This window comes from Oryctolagus cuniculus, chromosome 7, assembly GCF_051225735.1.
Source record: "Oryctolagus cuniculus isolate XC-2025 breed Fujian yellow rabbit chromosome 7, ASM5122573v1, whole genome shotgun sequence".
NCBI lineage: Eukaryota > Metazoa > Chordata > Mammalia > Lagomorpha > Leporidae > Oryctolagus > Oryctolagus cuniculus.
In genome coordinates, this window is record NC_142873.1 from 55,979,059 (window position 1) to 55,999,908 (window position 20,850).

The window sequence follows — 20,850 nt, forward strand, 5'->3', positions numbered from 1 at the left end:
TCTCTCTCTCTCTCTCTCTCTCTCTCTTTTCTGTCTCTCCTCCTTCTCTCCCCACTCCCTCCCTTCTTCCCTCACTCTTTCCCTGTCACTCTTCCTTCAAAATAAATAAATCTAAAAAAAAAAGACAACTGCATGAACTATATTAAAAAAAACACTGAACTATATTAAAAACATGAGCCAAGTAATATAATATGCACTTTTCTCCTGGGTCTTTTGCTATCTTGCCAGGTGATTATAAGTAAACATCCAAATATCTCTAAACTTAAATTTATCCACCTATAAAATCAGAGAATTAAATTATGGGATTCACAACTTTCTTGCTCAGTTCCTAGTCACTTTAAAATCCTTTTGTCAGCAGTAGTGAATTTCAGCAGCATTTTTTTCAGAGTAGCACTTCTGTATCCTTACTGCATATTTCTTCATCATCACTGAGTACATGATTTTGATGAAAGCAAATTTCTTCTATGCTTTGGATTCATCAGAAGACAGACACCCTGGGAATCTCCAAAGCAGCTGCTTTCATTCACAGATATTTCCCCCCCAATAATCCTGAGAATGACAATTTGATGTCACTATACCACCTTGTGGCCATATCAGGAAATTGACATTTTCTTAGTCTAAAAGAAAACATTCCCCCTTTGAAGAATACTGAATTACTCTCTTTACCATACGTCCTGGAAACATATGTGCTTTCTTATAAGTTACTTTCTTTACTGCATATTACATTTCCAATGACACACATATATAGAACATTCATCATTTTTCTAAACAAACACTTACATGACATTTAACAATGTGCCAAGCATTATTCTAAATGTTTCATTTAATCTCCATAGCCACTTGAGGAGATAGGTACTGTTAATATCCTCTTATAGGTGAGGAAACTGAGGTATTAGCAAGTTAAATAACTTGTCCAAACTCAGAAACATTTAGTAAATGCAATGATCATATGTAAGGCTTATGTGTTAGCAGTGTTGGAATAAAGTAAAGGAAAAAAGCCCAGTTAGAGTTCTTAATTAATTTTATCATTTTTTTCATTTTACAACATATATATCCAGACTCCCCAGATAAAATACATAGCATTTACCAATCTACTTGGTAAGAGACACAAAGGGCATATATTGTGAAATTAAACATGAATCAAAACAAAGAATATATGATATATGTTTTCAAAATATGAACACATTCTATATTTAGAAAAGAATTTTTTGATCTGCATCAGACGCTTCTCTAAGACTCAGGGGCCAGCACTGGGGCACAGCAGGTAAAGTCACCGCCTGCAGTGCTGGCATCCCATATGGGCACCAGTTCGAGTCCTGGCTGCTCCACTTCCGATCCGGCACTCTGCCATGGCCTGGGAAAGCAGTACAAGATGGCCAAAGTCCTTGGGCATCTGCGCCCGCATGGGAGACCTGGAAGAAGCTCCTAGCTCCTGGCTTTGGATCGGCACTGCTCCAGCTTTTGCGGCCAGCTGGGAAGTGAACCAGTGGATGGAAGACCTCTCTCTCTCTCTCTCTCTCTCTCTCTCTCTCTCTCTCTCCCCCTCCCTCTCTCCCTCTCTCCCTCTCTCCCTCTCTCCCTCTCTCTCCCTCCCCTTCTCTCTCTGTGTAACTCTGAATTTCAAATAAATAAATAAATTTAAAAATAAAAAGACTATATCTAATTATGTGGTTATTAGTACTGTATTTTTGGGGCTGGTGTTGTGGCATAGCAGGTAAAGCTGCCACCTGCAGTGTCGGTATCCAATATGGGCACCAGTTCTAGTCCTAGCTGCTCCACTTCCGATGCAGCTCTCTGCCATGACCTGGGAAAGCAGTAGAAGATAACCCAAGTCCTTGGGCCATTGCACCCGCATGGGAGACCCAGAAGAAGCTCCTGGCTCCTGGCTCCTGGCTTCAGATCAGCGCAGCTCTGGCCATTGTGGCCAATTGGGGAGTGATCCAGTGGATAGAAGACCTCTCACTCCCTCTGCAACTCCCTCTCTCTCTGTGTAACTCTGAATTTCAAATAAATACATACATCTTTAAAAAACTGTATTTTTTAAATCTGAGAGGCAGAGAGACAGAGCATCCATCCACTGGTTCGCTCCCCAAATGCCCATAACAGCAAGGACTAGGCTGGAGCCACAAGCCAGGAGCCAGGAAATCAAATAGATCTCTCACTTAGGTAGCAGGGACCCAACTACTTCAGCCATCACTTACTGCTTCTCAGGGTCCACACTGGTATGAAGCCGGAATTGAGAGTGGAGATGGGGCTCAAACCCAGACACTCTGCTATATGCTGTGGGCACCCCAAGCATCTTAACTGGTAGGTCAAATGCCCACCCCTGTCATAATGATAATTTCTCTAAATATGTTTTCAAGTGTTTAGCACAGTGTCCTGGACACATGAAACATTCAATATTCACTCATAGGGTCAATGTTTCTGTCCTTTTTTTTTCTTTGCACTCAAATGTAACTAAATTGTAGCATCATCCATACCTAACTACTGAATTGTTCCCAGACTATTCTGTCACTTTCAGTTTAACTATAATGATAGCAACCTCAGTGGAAACTTAGCAGACTATATCACTATGTATAAAGAATACACTAACAATTTTTTAAAAATTAGTCAAGATTTTTCTCCAATAATCATATCATCAAATAGGATAGAGGCTGAAAGGTACACTTCTTCCCCATACTTCCCCATATGTAATATTCCCAACCTTTTTCTGTATCCTTAGGGGAGGAACAGTAACCTAATGTGATTTAGTGAATTTAAAAAAAGAAATTGGGCATATATGAGTACAGTACAGCCTCTTCCCTTAGTAAGGAACAGGCTTATTCTCCTCTTGATAACAAAAGGATGCATGCATTCACTCTGCTATATTCCCTATATGCTATAAGTTTTACAAGAGCAGGCCATAAAGCAGGTTGACCTGACCTAGTCAGACTCTACCTATGACAGAGTAGGTAAATCTAATTTGAGATTACAGAATTAAGATATCTTTTTGCCTTCAAATATAAGAAACATTCTCCAATAACAGTTATCAATAATAAAAATAGTATTTTGGTTCTCCTTTGACTTTCTCAATTAGTTCAGAACTTAAGTGAGGAAAATAGAATATCATTCTTAGCCCCCTCAAAACTCAAAATTATATATAATTATAAACATTAAAATTTATATTTTAAAAATTATTTAATTGAACATATTTATGGGATACAATGTGATGTACTTGATATATGTGCTCAGTGTATGAAGATCAAATCAGATTTAGCACTTCATCTTCATAAAATTATTTTATTAACACTAGAATTTTTAATCAAAATATTTCCCCCTAACATTGAAAATTTTTCAAGAAAACACAGAACTTCCTAATTTACTAGTATTGTAAGAATTATAAAAACTGAAATCTTCTCTTATGAGAGGATGAATAATAAATGCTTTGAAATCTTTAACTAATGCTTTTGAATTAACGAATAGCAAGAAAAAATTTTAGAAGTAAATTATGTGGTATATTTTAAATATTATTTTCCCACTTATGAACAAAAGAATTCTAAATAAATTATTAGAAAATGGGGGTTGGAATTACACAGTGAGTTAAACTACCATTTGCAATGGGCATACTATACTGGAGTTCTGGTTTGAGTCCCAACTGCTTCCCTTCCTATCCAGTTCCGTGATAGTGCACCCAAGAAGGCAACAGAAGATGACTGAAGTGCTTGGGCCCCTGCCACCCATATGAAAGACCAGGGTAGAGTTCTTGGCTCCTGGCATCAGTCTGGCCCAGTCCCAGCTGTTGCAGCCATTTGGAGAGTGAACCCACAGTTAGAAGATCTCTCCCTCTAAGTCACTCTGCCTTTCAGAGTTTAAAAGTTTAAAAATAAAATTTTTAATTGTTATAAAATGAAATAGCTTTTAAAGAAAACTATAAAATTCTTACCTTGTCTCTTTTTTCTTTGTGACTAACTCTATTCTCTTCCATCTCTCCTTTGAGTTTTTCCTATTAAAATAAACATCAAGAGCACAAAACAAAATCATTACCATTATTTCAGCTGAATGTTCTTATCAAAATCTTTCCTAACAAGTACTATCAAAGATGAATAACCTCTCAATATTATAAAATAATGAAAAGAAGACAAATTAGCTCCTTGCTACAGAGATATCACTGGTTATCCTTTATCTGAAATACTTGGACCGAGAAGTGCTTCAGATTTCAGATATTTTGGGGCTTTGGAATATCTGCATGTACATAATGAGATATGTTGGGGATGGCACATAAGTATAAACAGGAACTTCACTTACATTTCATATATACCTTGTATACATAGCTTGAAGGTAATTTTATATAATATTTTTTAGTGTGCTTATATTGTTTATTTTTTTAGTTTTTTTTTTTTTTTTTGACAGGCAGAGCGGACAGTGAGAGAGAGAGGGAGAGAGAGGTCTTCCTCTTTCCGTTGGTTCACCCCCCAATGGCACCTGCGGCCGGTGCATCGCGCTGATCCGAAGCCAGGAGCCAGGTGCTTCTCCTGGTCTCCCATGTGGGTGCAGGGCCCAAGCACCTGGGCCATCCTCCACTGCACTCCCGGGCCATAGCAGAGAGCTGGACTGGAAAAGGAGCAACTGGAACAGAATCCAGCGCTCCGACCGGGACTAGAACCCGGGGTGCTGGCGCCGCAGGTGGAGGATTAGCCTATTGAGCCGCGGCGCCGGCAGTGTACTAGGTTTTGATTCTCTTTTTATTCTTATCTATCTCCAGTGTCTGCCTGTGAAATCTTGAATAAGTATCTTAAAATTCTGAATCTCAACTTTCTTATTTATAGGATAAAGTCAATAGAATAGACTACAAAGTAAGGCATACACAGAAGTAACTGAACTATGGAGAGCTGCAGAAATTCAAAGTATTATGGGCCTTTAGATGCAGAATTAGCTTTTTCCCTGTGTGTTGAATAGAAGTGTATTTCAGGTGGATTCTGAGTAATATATAAGCTTTCAACATGAGATAAACAGACAACATGAGATCAAAAAAGAAAATGCTGAGAACCAAATACAATTACATGAATAAACAAAAAGGTATACAATATTTAGGAAATATCATATAACTTTTGCTCAATAAGGTACGTGTATAGAAGCAGTCAAGATAAAAATAGAAAGAAGATTTGTTGTCAGAGGGAGAAGTATAATATGCCAAGCTACAGAATTTATTCAGTAGGACAAAGAAAATTTAAGCCTGGCCTTCAGAAATGGATATGTAATACGTAAAATTTAAATGGCTCACAGACTTAAATGTAAACATTAAACTATAAAGCTTTTAGGAAAAGACATGCAACAAAATCTTTGGCATTGAAGGCTTAACAAAGAATTCTTGGACTGGATACCAAAAGCACAATCCACAAAAGGGAAAACTGAGAAATTGAACTTTATCGAAGATCAAAGACTTTCGTTCTTAGAAAACTTTTAAGAGGATAAAAAGAGAAGCAATAAATTGAGAGCATATGCAGTAGTCTCCCTTTATCATGAGAGATACATTTCAAAACCCCTAGTGAAACTGTGAGTAGCTGGGCTGGCATTGTGGAATAGCAGGTAAGGCTGTTGCATGAGACACCAGCATCCCATATGGGCACCTAATTTGAATCCCGGCTGTTCCACCTCCAATTCAGTTCCCCAATAATGTGCCCAGGAAAGAAGAATATGGTCCAAGTACTCCCACGTTACCTCCGTGGGAGACCCCAATGGAGTTCCAGGTTCCTGCTTTGGCCTGGCCCAGCCTTGCTGTTGTGGCCATTTGGGGAGTAAACCAGCAGATGGAAGACTGATCTCTTTCTCTCTTTCTCTCTCTCTCTCTCTCACTCCACCTTTCAAATAAGTAAAATAAATCTTAAAAAAAAAAAAAAACTGTGACTAGTACCAAACCTGTATATACTATGTGACTTTTCCACCTTAAACTAAGTACTTATCATACCCTATGGTTGTAACTTTTGCAGTTTGAGGTGTGATTGCAAAACTAGCATGAATCTTTCCCTTTCTTCACAATTCACAGACAAAAGATTCTTTTTTTTTTTTTTTTTTTTTTTTTGCAGGCAGAGTTCTGCAAAATCACTACTGGGCAATATCAGAAAGCTGAGGAGGTGGAAACAAAGTTCAAGGGGTACAAGTATCATCCAGTCTGCACTCTTCTGCAGGCCCAAATTCTCCAGTGTTATCACTAGAACATGGACCTGACCTTAAGCTGTCCTACTCTGGCCAACCATGACATGAAATGTGTCAATCATGCCAAATAGAGCATGCTGAAGAAGAGAATATAAAATAAACTTTTAGAACACACAAAGTCCTTCAATGTTAACTCCAGAAGTGGAACTTTTTTTCTTAGTAAGGAAATATCTCATTTAAAGATGAAACTACTAAAGACAAACACTGAAAAACAGATTCAACAGAATTATATCAACTTTTCACTTCAACAATTTGAAAAGTCAAGGCCTAGATCAGGGATCAGTCATCAAAGTCTTAGAAACCCCATTTATAATGAATAAAAGGACAGGCCTCTCATCTTCTAATACTTTCCCTTTTACCATTAAATGTTTCTCTTCAGACCAAGCTCCATTATTCAGTGAACCTCTACTCTAATAGGACAAAAAGGGAGTGGGGAAGCTCAGTTAATTAGAGGAGAGAGGAAGGAGCAACAAACACAGGTTGGTTTTCTGTTTTTCTTTTATTCTTTGATTATAATGTTACTTCCTTTTAATTTAATTTATTATTGGTATCATGCAGGCAAGAAGACTAAAAGGAATTTACTGGAATAATTATGCTTGCAAGTGAAATAAGGCATTCTTATCAATATAAAGGCAAGCTTGATTTATATAACCTATACAGTGAATACTGACATCCTCATTTCACTATCAATAAAAATAAGTTTCTGACAAGAAAAAAAAATACAGAAGAGCAGACATTTGGTGCAGCAGTTAAGACGCCACTTGGGAATATCTGCATCCCACAGAGTTCCTGGGTTTGAGTCCTAAGTCCAACTTCCTGCTTGGTATGCACCCTGGGAGAAGCAGTGATGTCTCAAGCAGTAGGGTCACTGGCATCTGTACGGGAGGCCCAGACTGAGTTTCCAGCTCCCAGTTGTTGAGGATATTTAGAGAGCAAACCAGTGGATGGGAGATCTCTGGTGTGTGTGTGTGTGTGTGTGTGCGCTCTATGTGTGTTGGTGTATGTGTGTTTATGTGTGTTATATGTGTGTGTCTACCTTTTGAATAAATAAAAAATAAGAATTTTTAAAATAAATTAATAAAGGAAATGCTATCCTGCAATAAAAAGTAACAAACTAATGATATACACAACTTGGATAAATCTCCAAATTATGCTGAGTGGAAAAAAACCTACATACCATATGAGCCTGTTTATATAACATTCTTGAAATGGCAAAATTATACATAGATAACAGATTAGTGGTTGCCAGGGGTCAGAGGTCAGGGGAGGGTGGTGAATGCGGCTTTAAAAGGGTAAAACCAGGTCATCTTTGGGGAGATGGAATAGTTCTGTATTTTATTGTACCAGTGTCAATATTCTGTGTATGGTATTGTACTACAGTTTATAAGATGTCACCATGCGGAGGGAAGGTGAGGAGAATGTGGTAAAGGATACATGGAATCACTCTCAATGATTTCTTACAACTGCAGATGAATGCAAAATCATCTCAAAATTTAAAAGTCTATTAAAAAACTACAAGGGTGAGGTTAGCATTGTGGTGCAGCAGGTTAAGCCACCACCTGCAAGACTAGCATCTCACATGAGCACCAGTTCAAGTCCCAGCTGCTCTACTTCTGATCCAGCTCCTTGATAATGCACCTGGGAAAGCAGCAGTAGATGGCCTGGGAGCTTGAGCCCCTCTCACTCACATGAGAAATCTGAATGGAGTTCCAGGTTCTTGGCATCAGCCTGGCCCAATCCCAGAAGATGCAGCCATTTGGAGAGTGAATCAGAGGATGGAAAATCTCTTTCTGGACGCATACTTCTGTATGCATGTGTGTATATGTGTGTGTGTATATGTGTGTAACTCCACCTTTCAAATAAACAAATTTTAAACAAACAAAAAAAAAACTGTAAGGGCACTAAAAGCTTTTCTCCCTCTCAAAATGACTTTAATCATTTATTTTCTCATCTTAAAATCTAAGCTCTTTTGGGAACTATTACATATTTTGATAAAGATGTTATCTATTTTAAGTTTAATAATTTCTGAAACTCCAATTTCAAATTATTTTTTCTGATAAATTCACATATCATATGCTTTAGTTTAAAATACTAATATGGTGGCCGGCGCCGCGGCTCACTAGGCTAATCCTCCGCCTCGCGGCGCTGGCACACCGGGTTCTAGTCCCGGTCGGGGTGCCGGATTCTGTCCCAGTTGCCCCTCTTCCAGGCCAGCTCTCTGCTGTGGCAAGGAGTGCAGTGGAGGATGGCCCAAGCGCTTGGGCCCTGCACCCCAAGGGAGACCAGGAGAAGCACCTGGCTCCTGGCTTTGGATCAGCGCGGTGTGCCGGCCGCAGCGCGCCAGCCTTGGCAGCCATTGGAGGGTGAACCAACGGCAAAGGAAGACCTTTCTCTCTGTCTCTCTCTCTCACTGTCTACTCTGCCTGTCAAAAAAAAAAAAAAAATACTAATATGGGGCCTGGCGCCGTGATGTAGCAGGTAAAGCCACAGCCTGCAGCTGGCATCCTATATGGGTGCCAGTTCAAGTCCTGGCTGCTCCATTCTGCTATGGCCTAGGAAAGCATTGGAAGATGGTCAAAGTCCTTGGGCCCCTGCACCCACGGGGGAGACCTGGAAGAATCTCCTGACTCCTAGGTTCAGATCAGGCCAGCTCCAGCCAGTGGACCATTTGGAAAGTGACACCAGCGAATCGAAGACCTCTCTCTCCACCTCTGCCTCTCTCTAACTCTCTTTCAAATAAACAAATAAACCTTTAATAAATAATAAAATAAAATACTAGGGCCGGCGCTGCAGCTCAATAGGCTAATCCTCTGCCTGCGGCGCCAGCACACCAGGTTCTAGTCCCAGTTGGGGTGCTGGATTCTGTCCCAGTTGCCCCTCTTCCAGGCCAGCTCTCTGCTATGGCCCAGGAGTGCAGTGGAGGATGGCCCAAGTCCTTGGGCCCTGCACCCCATGGGAGACCAGGAGAAGCACCTGGCTCCTGGCTTCAGATCAGTGCGGTGCGCCGGCCGCAGCGCGCCGGCCGCTGCGGCCATTGGAGGATGAACCAACGGTAGAGGAAGACCTTTCTCTCTCTCTCTCTCTCTCTCACTCTCACTCTCCACTCTCCACTCTGCCTGTCAAAAAAAATAATGAAAAATAAATAAATAAAATAAAATACTAACATGTCTTTTTCAAAGGTACTCTTTATCTCTCTTAATGTGTATGTGTGTGTTTATGTTTGTGTGCCTCTGCTTTGACTTTTCATAGAAGAGCCATCTGAACGGATATATACTCAAAACTGACAACAGTTTTTCTAATACGTGGGCTCTGGGATTTTGTTAACATTTTCCTTTACATTTCTAAGTATTACTTACATCATTGTAATGTTTGTGAAAGTGTAATTTATCATTATGATTTATATAAATATGAATGATTAGCATTCATCTTTAATTAGATATTAGTCTGTAGATTACAGTTAAACTTCGGCTTTATGTCTTCATGGATATTTATAAACTGACTATATTTAAGAGTACAAAGAAAATGCCCTAAAAATTCTCAAAAAGTGACAATGGTATAGACGATGTAATAAAAATAAATGTAAATTACAAACTAGAATCTAAAGACCCATGAATATGCAAACAAGATAAAAATCTTCTGGATACAAAGAAGAAACAGCCCAAAATTACACAATATAGAAATAATAAAAATAATGTAAGCCAAGGCAAACTCACAGCATGAAATATACAGTATTAAAAAGTATTAAAAGGAAAAACTAAATGTATATTGATCTTTATGGAGATTTCAATATATGCCAAAGAAGATATTTAAAAGATATTTAATTAAATTTTGTATTCTTTCACGACCAAAATATTTAATGGATTACACAGGTATGATAAAAAGTATATCTTTCAAACCTAAAAATCATTATATATAATATAATTTCAGAAAAATTCCCACTGAAGTAAGAAATAAGACTAGCATATCTACCTTAACCAATACTATTTAACATTGTTCTGGAAATAAAGTCAATGTACTCTTTGAGATGCAATGACGTTTTTATTTATTTTTTTTTTTTTTTGACAGGCAGAGTGGAGAGTAAGAGAGACAGAGAGAAAGGTCTTCCTTTGCCATTGGTTCACCCCCCAATGGCCACTGCAGCTGGCGCACTGCGGCCGGTGCACCGCGCTGACCCAAAGCCAAGAGCCAGGTGCCTCTCCTGGTCTCCTATGCCGGCGCAGGGCCCAAGGACTTGGGCCATCCTCCACTGCACTCCTGGGCCACAGCAGAGAGCTGGACTGGAAGAGGAGCAACCAGGACAGAATCCAGCGCCCCGACCAGGACCAGAGAGATGCAGTGACTTTTAACAGCCCTGGTCTCGACTGTTAGGAACAGGTTTTGTTCTTTTTCATACCATTTGTTGAACTCTTTACTTAGTATAGAGTTAATTATATGTGTTTAAAGTTAATTGAAAATAGATCTTAAGCCGGCGCCATGGTTCACTAGGCTAATCCTCTGCCTTGCGGCGCCGGCACACCGGGTTCTAGTCCCGGTCGGGGCGCCGGATTCTGTCCCAGTTGCCCCTCTTCCAGGCCAGCTCTCTGCTGTGGCCAGGGAGTGCAGTGGAGGATGGTCCAAGTGCTTGGGCCCTACACCCCACAGGAGACCAGGATAAGTACCTGGCTCCTGTCATCAGATCAGTGCGGTGCGCCGGCCGCAGCGCGCCGGCCGCGGCGGCCATTGGAGGGTGAACCAACGGCAAAGGAAGACCTTTCTCTCTGTCTCTGTCTCTCACTGTCCACTCTGCCTGTCAAAAAAAAAAAAAGAAAGAAAGAAAGAAAAGAAAATAGATCTTAGTAAAATATAAGAATGGGAATAGGAGAGGGAGGAGAAAGAAGGGTGAAAGGGCGGGTAGGTGGGAAGAATTACTGTGTTCCTAAAGCTATATTTATGAAATGCATGAAGTTTGTATACATTAAATAAATGGTTTCTGGGGGGAAAAAAGTCAATGCAATGTAAAAAGAGAAGGAAATAAGATGTATAAATATTAGAAAAAATGGTAAAGGTATAATTACTAGGAAATTATTAGGAAAGCCTAAGAGAAGTCCAATCTGAATATACAAAGTTGGAAAGCAAATGGAAAAATAGTAAACTCTTGAGGTATGGCCTATTCTTACTCTTTTTGTACTTTTCTACATTCTTTATAATATGTAAATAGAATTTTTCATAATGCGTAATTAAGTTTATGTATATGGTATGATCCCTATATCAATGAGCTTAGGCTAAATTATGCTGTAATAATAAATAACCCCAAATCCTAGGGCTCACAACAAAAGTATACTTCATATCCATATTATTTATCAATTACAGGCTGATTTCTGCCTTATTCTTTACCATCTTCAGTAATCTAGGATGAAGGAGTATGTTAGCCTCAAGTTCAAAGAGAAAAGACAGGCTTGAAGAATCAATGATGGCTCATAATAAAGTTTACTCTTGAAGTGCCACCTTTGCTCACATTCCATTCAGTAAAACAGATCATTTGGCCAAATCTGAAGTCCATAAAATAGAAATATGCAACCCTCCCTTTGGGAAGGACCCCAAGGAAAAGGCAGCAAATATTTCAAATAATCTACCACAAATTCAAATTTGTATGTATGAACATACAAGCATATTTGTGAGTGTGCATGTGTATACATATACAAATATACAAGGAATAGCTAATGGGAACTGTGATCTTGAATAAATAACCTAAGCTATATAAAAATGAAGAAAATATATAACATATGGTTTATAACACTATTAAATAGGGTGCTCAGCAAAATTTCTGTCATATAGGCAAAAAAAAGGTACAGTGATTTTAACGTGTGAATCAATTCACTTTGTAAACTGAAAAACACTATATAATAATGTAATTTTTTTCTAAAACATATTGAATAGCTTAAAATATCTAAATGAATAAGCATTTTAATATATGGGATATTATTTCTCAAACATTCAGTATACTGAAGGCATTCCTATTCTTAAAAGTGCACTTATGTGTTTAGCATTTAAATAAGGAAATGTTAAATACTTCCAAAGATAAATAGGGAAAAACTATATTTTCTCATCTTAGATACCAAAATTTGTCAAACAATTTTCTAATATATTTATAAAAGTTAAAACTAAATAATAATTTTATCTATAATGCTACAAAACCTACTTTTTCTTCTCTTTCTATTTCAAGTTGCTTCTTAAAGGTTGTAAGTTCATTTTTGAGATTGGATAGCTCAACCTCCTGAAGAAAAAAAGTTAGGTTTATAATACTCCCACATACTCATATTTCTCAAGACAACAAAAATGTAAACTAGTGCTTCAAGTAAATTCAGTTTCACAAATTCACTCAAAAAATAAACAAGAGAGCTTCAAAAAGTTCATGGAAAGTGGAATTTAAAGCTTATTTTCATGCAAGAAATTTAAATCCATGCACTTGACAGTACCTTTAAAACTTTTGTGGAAATGCACATTATGAAAAAGCTATGCATGAATTTCTAAAAAAAAAATATTGTATCAAAATAAACCTTTGGCCGGCGCCGTGGCTCAATAGGCTAATCCTCTGCCTTGCGGTGCCGGCACACCGGGTTCTAGTACCGGTCGGGGCGCCAGATTCAGTCCTGGTTGCCCCTCTTCCAGGCCAGCTCTCTGCTATGGCCCAGGAGTGCAGTGGAGGATGACCCAAGTCCTTGGGCCCTGCACCCCATGGGAGACTAGGAGAAGCACCTGGCTCCTGGCTTCAGATCAGCGCGATGCGCCGGCCGCAGCACACCGGCCACGGCGGCCATTGGAGGGTGAACCAACAGCAAAGGAAGACCTTTCTCTCTGTCTCTCTCTCACTGTCCACTCTGCCTGTCAAAATAAATAAATAAATAAACAAACAAACCTCTTTTAATTCTACTTTCCCATGAACTTTTTGAAACACCTTGTATATACTTTTGATTTTTAAAGATTTTGTTTATTTATTTGAGAGACAGAGTTACAGACCTTGAGAGGGAGAGACAGAGAGAGAAAGATCTTCCATCTGCTGGTTCACTCATCAAATGGCTACAATGGCTGGGTTTGGACCAGACCAAAGCCAGGAGCTTCTTCTGTGTCTCCCTCATGTATAAAGGGGTGCAATGCCCTGGGCCAATTTCCACTGCTTTCCCAGGTGCATAAGCAAGCAGCTGGATTGGAAAGGGAGCACTGGGAACTCAAACTGGCACCCATATGCAATGCCAACATTACAGGTGGAAGCTTAATCAATCCGTTAAGCCACAGTGCCAGTCCCTGCATATACTTTTTTTTTTTTTTTGACAGGCAGAGTGGACAGTGAGAGAGAGAGAGAGAGAGAAAGGTCTTCCTTTGCCGTTTTGGTTCATCCTCCAATGAACCAGCGCGCCGCGCTGATCCGAAGCCAGGAGCCAGGTGCTTCTCCTGGTCTCCCATGGGGTGCAGGGCCCAAGGACTTGGACCATCCTCCACTGCACTCCCTGGCCACAGCAGAGAGCTGGACTGGAAGAGGAGAACCAGGACAGAATCCGGCGCCCCGACCGGTACTAGAAACTGGTGTGCCAGCACCACAGGTGGAGGATTAGCCTAGTGAGCCACAGTGCCGGCCCCCTGCATATGCTTTTAAAGCCTATTGATATGAGGGCTCCTAGATTTCACTTAAATTTTTTACAGTTTTCTCTAAAACTCATCCTGTCTGTCCTTATCCTCTTCCAATCTATTCCACCCTCCTCTTCCAATCTCAATCAGAGCTCCAAATTTATTTAACTAGAGTTTATAAGACATCATTTGGGTAAAAAAAGTTTATAACAACATTTCAAAAAATAAATTGGTGGAGCCAGTGACATGGTAACGCAGGATAAGCTGTTGCCTGAAACACAGTATTCTATATCAGAGCACCAGCGTGTGTCCCTGCTGTTCTGCTTCCAATCTAGTTCACTGCTAATACAACTGGAAAGGCAGCAGAAGATGGCCCAAGTACTTGGACCCTTGCCACCCATGTAGGAGACCTGGATGGAGTTTCTGGGCTCCTGGCTTTGGCCTGGACCACCACTGACTGCCTACCAGCAAATGGAAGATTTCTTTCTCTGTATCTGACTATCACTCTGCCTTTCAAATAAATAAATCTTTTAAAATTAATTAATTAACTAATTAAAATAAATTGGGGAGTGGGAATTTGGCACAAAAATTAAGTCACTGCCTGGGATGCCCACATCCCATATGGACTGCCTAATTCAGGTCCAGGTTACTTCACTTCCAATCCAACTTCTTGCTCATGTGCACCCTAGTAGGCAGCAGGTGATGGCTCAAGTACTTGGGTCCCTGTCACACATGGAAGAAACCCGGATTGAGTTCCAGCCTCCTGGCAACCAGAGTGGCCCAGCCAGGTGCAGGTATCTGGACGATGAACCAACAGACAGGAGGTCTGTCAGTCTATCTCTTTACCCTTCAAATTAAAAAATTGTAAAATCATTTAACTATAAGATTCCTTTCAGATTTAACACTGATTCTACAAATCAAAAATTACAGTATTGAGGCAGGTGTTGTTGCAGAGCAGTTAAAGCCATTGCTTGCAGCATGGGTATCCCATTTGTGTGTGGGATCAAGCCCCAGCTGCTCCACCTCTGGTCCAGCTCCCTGCTAATGAACCTGGGAAAGCAGCAGAAAATGGTCCAAGTACTTGGCCCTCAGCTACCTACATGGGAGATCCAGAAGAAACTCCAGGCTCCTGGATTCAGTCTGGCTCAGCCTTGACAGTTGCAACCATTTGGGGAGTGAACTGGAAGATGGAAGACTTCCATCTGCCTCTGCCTCTCTTTCTGTGTAACTTGTGTTTAAAATAAATAAATAAATCTTTAAAAAAGGGAAGAAAGTTTTTTTTTTTTTTTTTTTTTTGATAGGCAGAGTGGACAGTGAGAGAGAGAGACAGAGAGAAAGGTCTTCCTTTGCCGTTGGTTCACCCTCCAATGGCCGCCGCGGCCGGCGCGCTGCGGCCGGCGCACCGCACTGATCCGAAGCCAGGAGCCAGGAGCCAGGTGCTTTTCCTGGTCTCCCATGGGGTGCAGGGCCCAAGCACCTGGGCCATCCTCCACTGCACTCCCTGGCCACAGCAGAGGGCTGGCCTGGAAGAGGGGCAACTGGGACAGAATCCGGCGCCCCGACCGGGACTAGAACCCGGTGTGCCGGTGCCGCTAGGCGGAGGATTAGCCTAGTGAGCCGCGGCGCCGGCCCGGGAAGAAAGTTCTAACAGACACTACAATATGCTTAAGGAAAATATGTGAGATAAACTAGTTGCAAAAAGAAATATGGTATAGGTATCTAGAATCATTTTATTTTTTAAAAAAATTAACAATTTTACTTAATATTATTCTTTATCAACTATGTTGACACTGTGAAAATTGGTTTTTATTGGGATTTGTTCTGTATCTCACCAAAGATGCTTTCACTGATGAATGCTCTTGTTCTTTGGCTTTTAAATGTCCTATTTCTGAGTCTCTTTCTTCAACCATCTTATCATATTGGTGCTATATTGAACAAAGAAAAATATTTTAAATATATTAAAACTGAATAGCTTATGTTTGACTAAGATTGGTATCCAAACATTTAATATTTGCAAAAATGCTGTTTAAAAATTCAGTAATATGTATGCTGGAGTACATGTATTTTTTAATTTTTCAATTTCAACAACTTAAAAAAAGGAAACGCAGTCTTAGAAATAACCCAACAGCAAGAAATAACTCTGCTTAATTGGAAACAGTGAATTTCATCTTTAAAAAAAATATATTACATTATAAGGGCTGGTGTTGTGGCACAGTGGGTTAAGCTGCTGCTTTCAACACTGGAATCCCATATTGGAGCATTGCTTCAAGTCCTGGCTGCTCTGCTTCTGATCCAGCTCCCTATTAATGTACCTGGTATGGTAACAGAAGATGACCCAAGTGCTTGGGCCCCTGCAATCCATGTGGGAGACCCAGATCAAATTCTGGGCTCCTGGCTTCAGCCTGTTCCAGTTCCAGCCATTGCACCCATTTAGGAAGAGAACCAGTAAATGTAAAGATCTTTTTCTAGCTCTCCCTTTCTCTGTCACTCTGCATTTCAACTAACTAATTAAATAAATAAATAAGTCTTTTTTTTTTTTTTTTAAGAAAAAGATACTATAAATACTAGGACTTCTCAGAGAGTGGCTAATTCCAAATCTCAGATAGGACATTCGAGACGAGCCTTAAACATTCTGTCATAATGAAAAGGCTATCAGAAACAGAGTTTGAAGAGACCAGTTTGAAGAAGCTCTCCCTGACCAAAAGTGGCACAACTTGATAAAAGGATTTGATATAAAGTATAAAAATTACACTGAATTAAAACACACCAAATTTAAGTCTATGAATTCACAATGTTAATCAAATTACTTCTTAATCTTCGTTGTTTACCTAACAATAATGCTATATTCCAGCAACAATTTTTTTTATTTTTATTTTATTTAATTCCAGCAACAATTTTAAAAAGGAATCTTCTCCAAATCTGGAAGGCAATGAGACTGTTTTTTTCCTAACAGAATTACTCTAAAACAACAAAAGATAGGATACTCACAAACCCAACAAACATTAAGCCTTTCATCTATCTATTCCTTCGATTTAAAAAAAAAAAAAAACTGTTTAGGCTAGTATGTGTTAGGTATCTGTAGAGGACACAAATTAATGAGATACATATCCTGGGTACATACTTGAATAAATATAAGGTGGAAATGCTATGAAAGATTACTAGATGGGCTGGCACTGTGGCATAGTAGGCTAAGCCTCTGCCTGTGCCACTGGCATCTCATATAGGCACCAGTTCATGTCCTGGCTGGTCCTCTTCCAATCCTGCTCTCTGCTAACGGCCTAGAAAGGCAGTAGAAGATGGCCCAAGTTCTAGGATTCCAGCACCCTCTTGGGAGACCTGGAAGAAGCTCCTGGCTCATGGCTTCTGATTGGCTCAGCTCAGCCATTGTGGCCATCTAGGGAGTGAACCAGCAGATGGAAGACCTTACTCTCTGTCTCTCCCTCTCTCTCTCTCTCTGTAACTACCTCTCAAATAAATAAATCTTAAAAAACAAAGAAAAAAGAAAGACTACTAGAACAATTCAGAAAGAGTGATTACTTCTACCTATCATAGATGATTGTAGAAATTTCCTCCAGGAAATGACATCCAAGCTCACCTTTATACAGTTAAGTTCTGAACTTAAGAAAAATGGGGCATCGCCTTTTCACCAAGATGGCGCCGAAGGCGAAGAAGGAAGCTCCTGCCCCTCCTAAAGTCGAAGCCAAAGCGAAGGCCTTGAAGGCCAAGAAGGCAGTGCTGAAAGGCGTCCACAGCCACAAGAAGAAGATCCGCACGTCCCCCACCTTCCGGCGGCCCAAGACACTACGCCTCTGACGGCAGCCCAAATACCTTCGGAAGAGCGCCCCCAGGAGAAACAAGCTTGACCACTATGCCATCATCAAGTTCCCCCTGACCACGGAGTCGGCCATGAAGAAGACAGAAGACAACAACACACTGGTGTTCATTGTGGATGTCAAGGCCAACAAGCACCAGATCAAACAAGCTGTGAAGAAACTCTATGATATTGATGTGGCCAAAGTCAACACCCTAATCAGACCTGACGGAGAGAAGAAGGCATATGTGTGGCTGGCTCCTGACTATGATGCTCTGGACGTTGCCAACAAAATTGGGATCATCTGAATGGAGTCCAGCTGGCTAATTCTAAATATATGTTTTTTCACCATATAAAAAAAAAAATGGGACATCAAGAATATCCCAGCTATAATTAGTCAAAAATGCATAGCCAATAATTTTCTGTAAAATTAGAAAACTATCTTGAGTTCAACATTTTTAACAGAAATATAACTCAAATTAATAATTTTCATTATTTAAAAAGAAAAAAATTACCTTGTGTTTTTCCATAAGTGCCACCATTTCAGCTATTTTATGTTGACATCGTAAATCAATTTCTCTCTGTAATTTTACTGCTTCATCAGCTATTACTTTTGCTTTCTCAACCTATCAATTAAACAAAAAGTGTTTGTTAAAATGAATGCCCAAGAAAATTTAACTTCTAAAAAGCATATGCTCTACTTACAGAAAATGCAAATGTCAAACACCAAAAAATTGGAAAAACCAAGGAAAAAATACATTACTGTTTTGATTTATTTTAGGGTGTTCCGTCAAGCGAGATGACACTAAAAAACTGTGATAATAAATTTTTTTAAATTATTCATATAAAGAGAACAGATTTCATGTATTTCATGTATACAATTTTAAGCCCATAATGATAATTTCCACCCTCCCTCTCTGTTTCTTCCTTTTCTTTTCCTCTTTTAATTTTTATAATGATATACTTTCAATTTATAGTCACAGGCTTAATCCTCCACTAAATAAAGAATTCAACAAGTAGAAAGCAGAAAGACCACTGTTCTACAGGAGTATAGACAAGTGCTATAAATAATAATCAAATCTCAAGATGTGAATTACATTCAAAATAATTATATGCTACTTAATATTCAAATACTTAGAATATAAAAGATGCTTTTAGCTTCTACAGAAACTGACAGCTGTACCTAATATAAACTTAATAACCATAAATGTACATTTAATTTTAATATATAATGATATATATTTGATATATTAAATTAAAATTTCAATTTTAGTTTTCTCTTAAAATTCAAATAAACAAATATAGAATTTTAAAATAATCAAATCTAAACATTTAGTTTTTCTCACCTCTCCTAAAAGATTTTCTTCTGATACCTTTTTTTCCTCAATTTCTTTTTGATAACTGTCAGTCATTTCTTCAAACTTTTGTTTGCAACTTTCTAGTTCTAATTCTAATTTACTGACCTTTAATAAAGCAAAGAAAATACCATGGATGTTAGTGAATACTGTAGATTACTTGAAAACATTCCATATTCATTTTGTGATTCTGTGAATCTTGGAAGACTATTCATTCATAAAAATTATAATTGTACAAATTTATGTTTTCCATACGGTGAGATGTGCTGCTTTTGACAAAATCTATCTTCTATGATATATATTTAGTCTTGACAAGTAAAATAAAATAAGCAACCATATATTTATTTTTCACTAATTTCTTTTTTTTTTAAGGAGGCAGGAGAGACCTCAAATAGCTAAAGCAATCTTTTATAACAAAAACAGAGCCAGAGGCATCACAATACCAGATTTCAAGTCATACCACCAGGCAGTTATATTAAAAACAGCATGGTGCTGGTACAGAAACAAATGGATAGACCAATGGAACAGAATAGACACACCAGAAATCAATACAAACATCTACAACCAACTTATATTTGATCAAGGAGCTAAAACCCATTCCTGGAGCAAGGACAGTCTATTCAACAAATGGTGCTCAGAAAACTGGATTTCCACATGCAGAAGTATGAAGCAAGACCCCTACCTTATACCTTATACAAAAATCCATTCAACATGGATTAAAGATCTAAATCTATTACCCGATACCATCAAATTATTAGAGAACATTGGAGAAACCCTGCAAGATATAGGCACAGGCAAAGACTTCTTGGAAAAGACCCCAGAGGCACAGACAGTCAAAGCCAGAATTAATAATTGGGATTGCATCAAATTGAGAAGTGTCTGTACTGCAAAAGAAACAGTCAGGAAAGTGAAGAGGCAACCAACAGAATGGGAAAAAAAATATTTGCAAATTATGCAACTGATAAAGGATTAATAACCAAAATCTACAAAGGGATCAAGAAACTCCACAACAACAAAACAAACCAGCCACTTAAGAGATGGGCCAAGGACCTAAATAGACATTTTTCAAAGGAGGAAATACAAACAGCCAACAGACACATGAAAAAATGTTCAGGATCAGTAGCCATTAGGGAAATGCAAATCAAAACCACAATGAGGTTTCACCTCACCCCAGTTAGAATGGCTTACATACAGAAATCAACTAACAACAGATGCTGGCGAGGATGTAGGGGGAAAAGCACCCTAATCTATTGTTGGTGGGAATGCAAACTGGTAAAGTCACTATGGAAGACAGTTGGGAGATTCCTCAGAAACCTGAATATAGCCCTACCACACGACCTAGCCAACCCACTCTTCGGAATTTACCCAAAGGAAATTAAATTGGCAAATAAAAGAGCTGTCTGCACCTCAATGTTTATTGGAGCTCAATTCACAATAGCTAAGACACAGAATCAACCTAAATGCCCATCAACAGAAGACTAGATAAAGAAATTATGGGATATGTACTCTATAGAATACTACACACTGGTAAAAAAAAAAAATGAAATCTGGTCATTTGCAACAAAATGGAGGAATTTGGAAAACATCATGCTGAGTGAAATAAGCCAGTCCCAAAGGGACAAATATCATATGTTCTCCCTGATTGGTGACAACTAACTGAGCACCTAAAAGGAAACCTGTAGTAGTGAAACTGACACTATGAGAAACAACTTGATCAGCCCTTGTCCTGACTGTTGAGGAACAGCTACTATTTTATTCTTTTCAGTATTTTCTTTTTCTACTTAATACCATTGGTTGAACTCTTTAATTAACACACAATTATTCTTAGGTGTTTAAATTTAACTGAAAAGTGATCCCTGTTAAAAAATAAGAGTGGAAATAAGAGAGGAG

The 20,850-nt window shown here is 39.0% G+C and overlaps 1 protein-coding gene and 1 pseudogene across 4 annotated transcripts in view; one reads left to right on the forward strand and one right to left on the reverse strand.

Annotated features, from left to right (window-relative positions):
* SYCP1 (synaptonemal complex protein 1) overlaps positions 1-20,850 on the reverse strand; it is a 106,810-nt gene that overhangs the window by 26,116 nt on the left and 59,844 nt on the right. For 3 of the 4 annotated variants that reach the window (XM_008264617.5, XM_089300102.1, XM_008264616.5), the window contains 5 exons: positions 18,952-19,068; positions 18,121-18,231; positions 15,627-15,719; positions 12,371-12,445; positions 3,923-3,982 (listed from right to left, as the gene is read on the reverse strand). In XM_008264617.5, the coding sequence (XP_008262839.2) occupies positions 3,923-3,982; positions 12,371-12,445; positions 15,627-15,719; positions 18,121-18,231; positions 18,952-19,068 (456 nt within the window). The remainder of the gene's footprint in view (positions 1-3,922; positions 3,983-12,370; positions 12,446-15,626; positions 15,720-18,120; positions 18,232-18,951; positions 19,069-20,850) is intronic. The other variant, XM_051856138.3, reaches the window with a different exon arrangement.
* Positions 17,428-17,939, forward strand: LOC149125573 (large ribosomal subunit protein uL23 pseudogene; annotated as a pseudogene).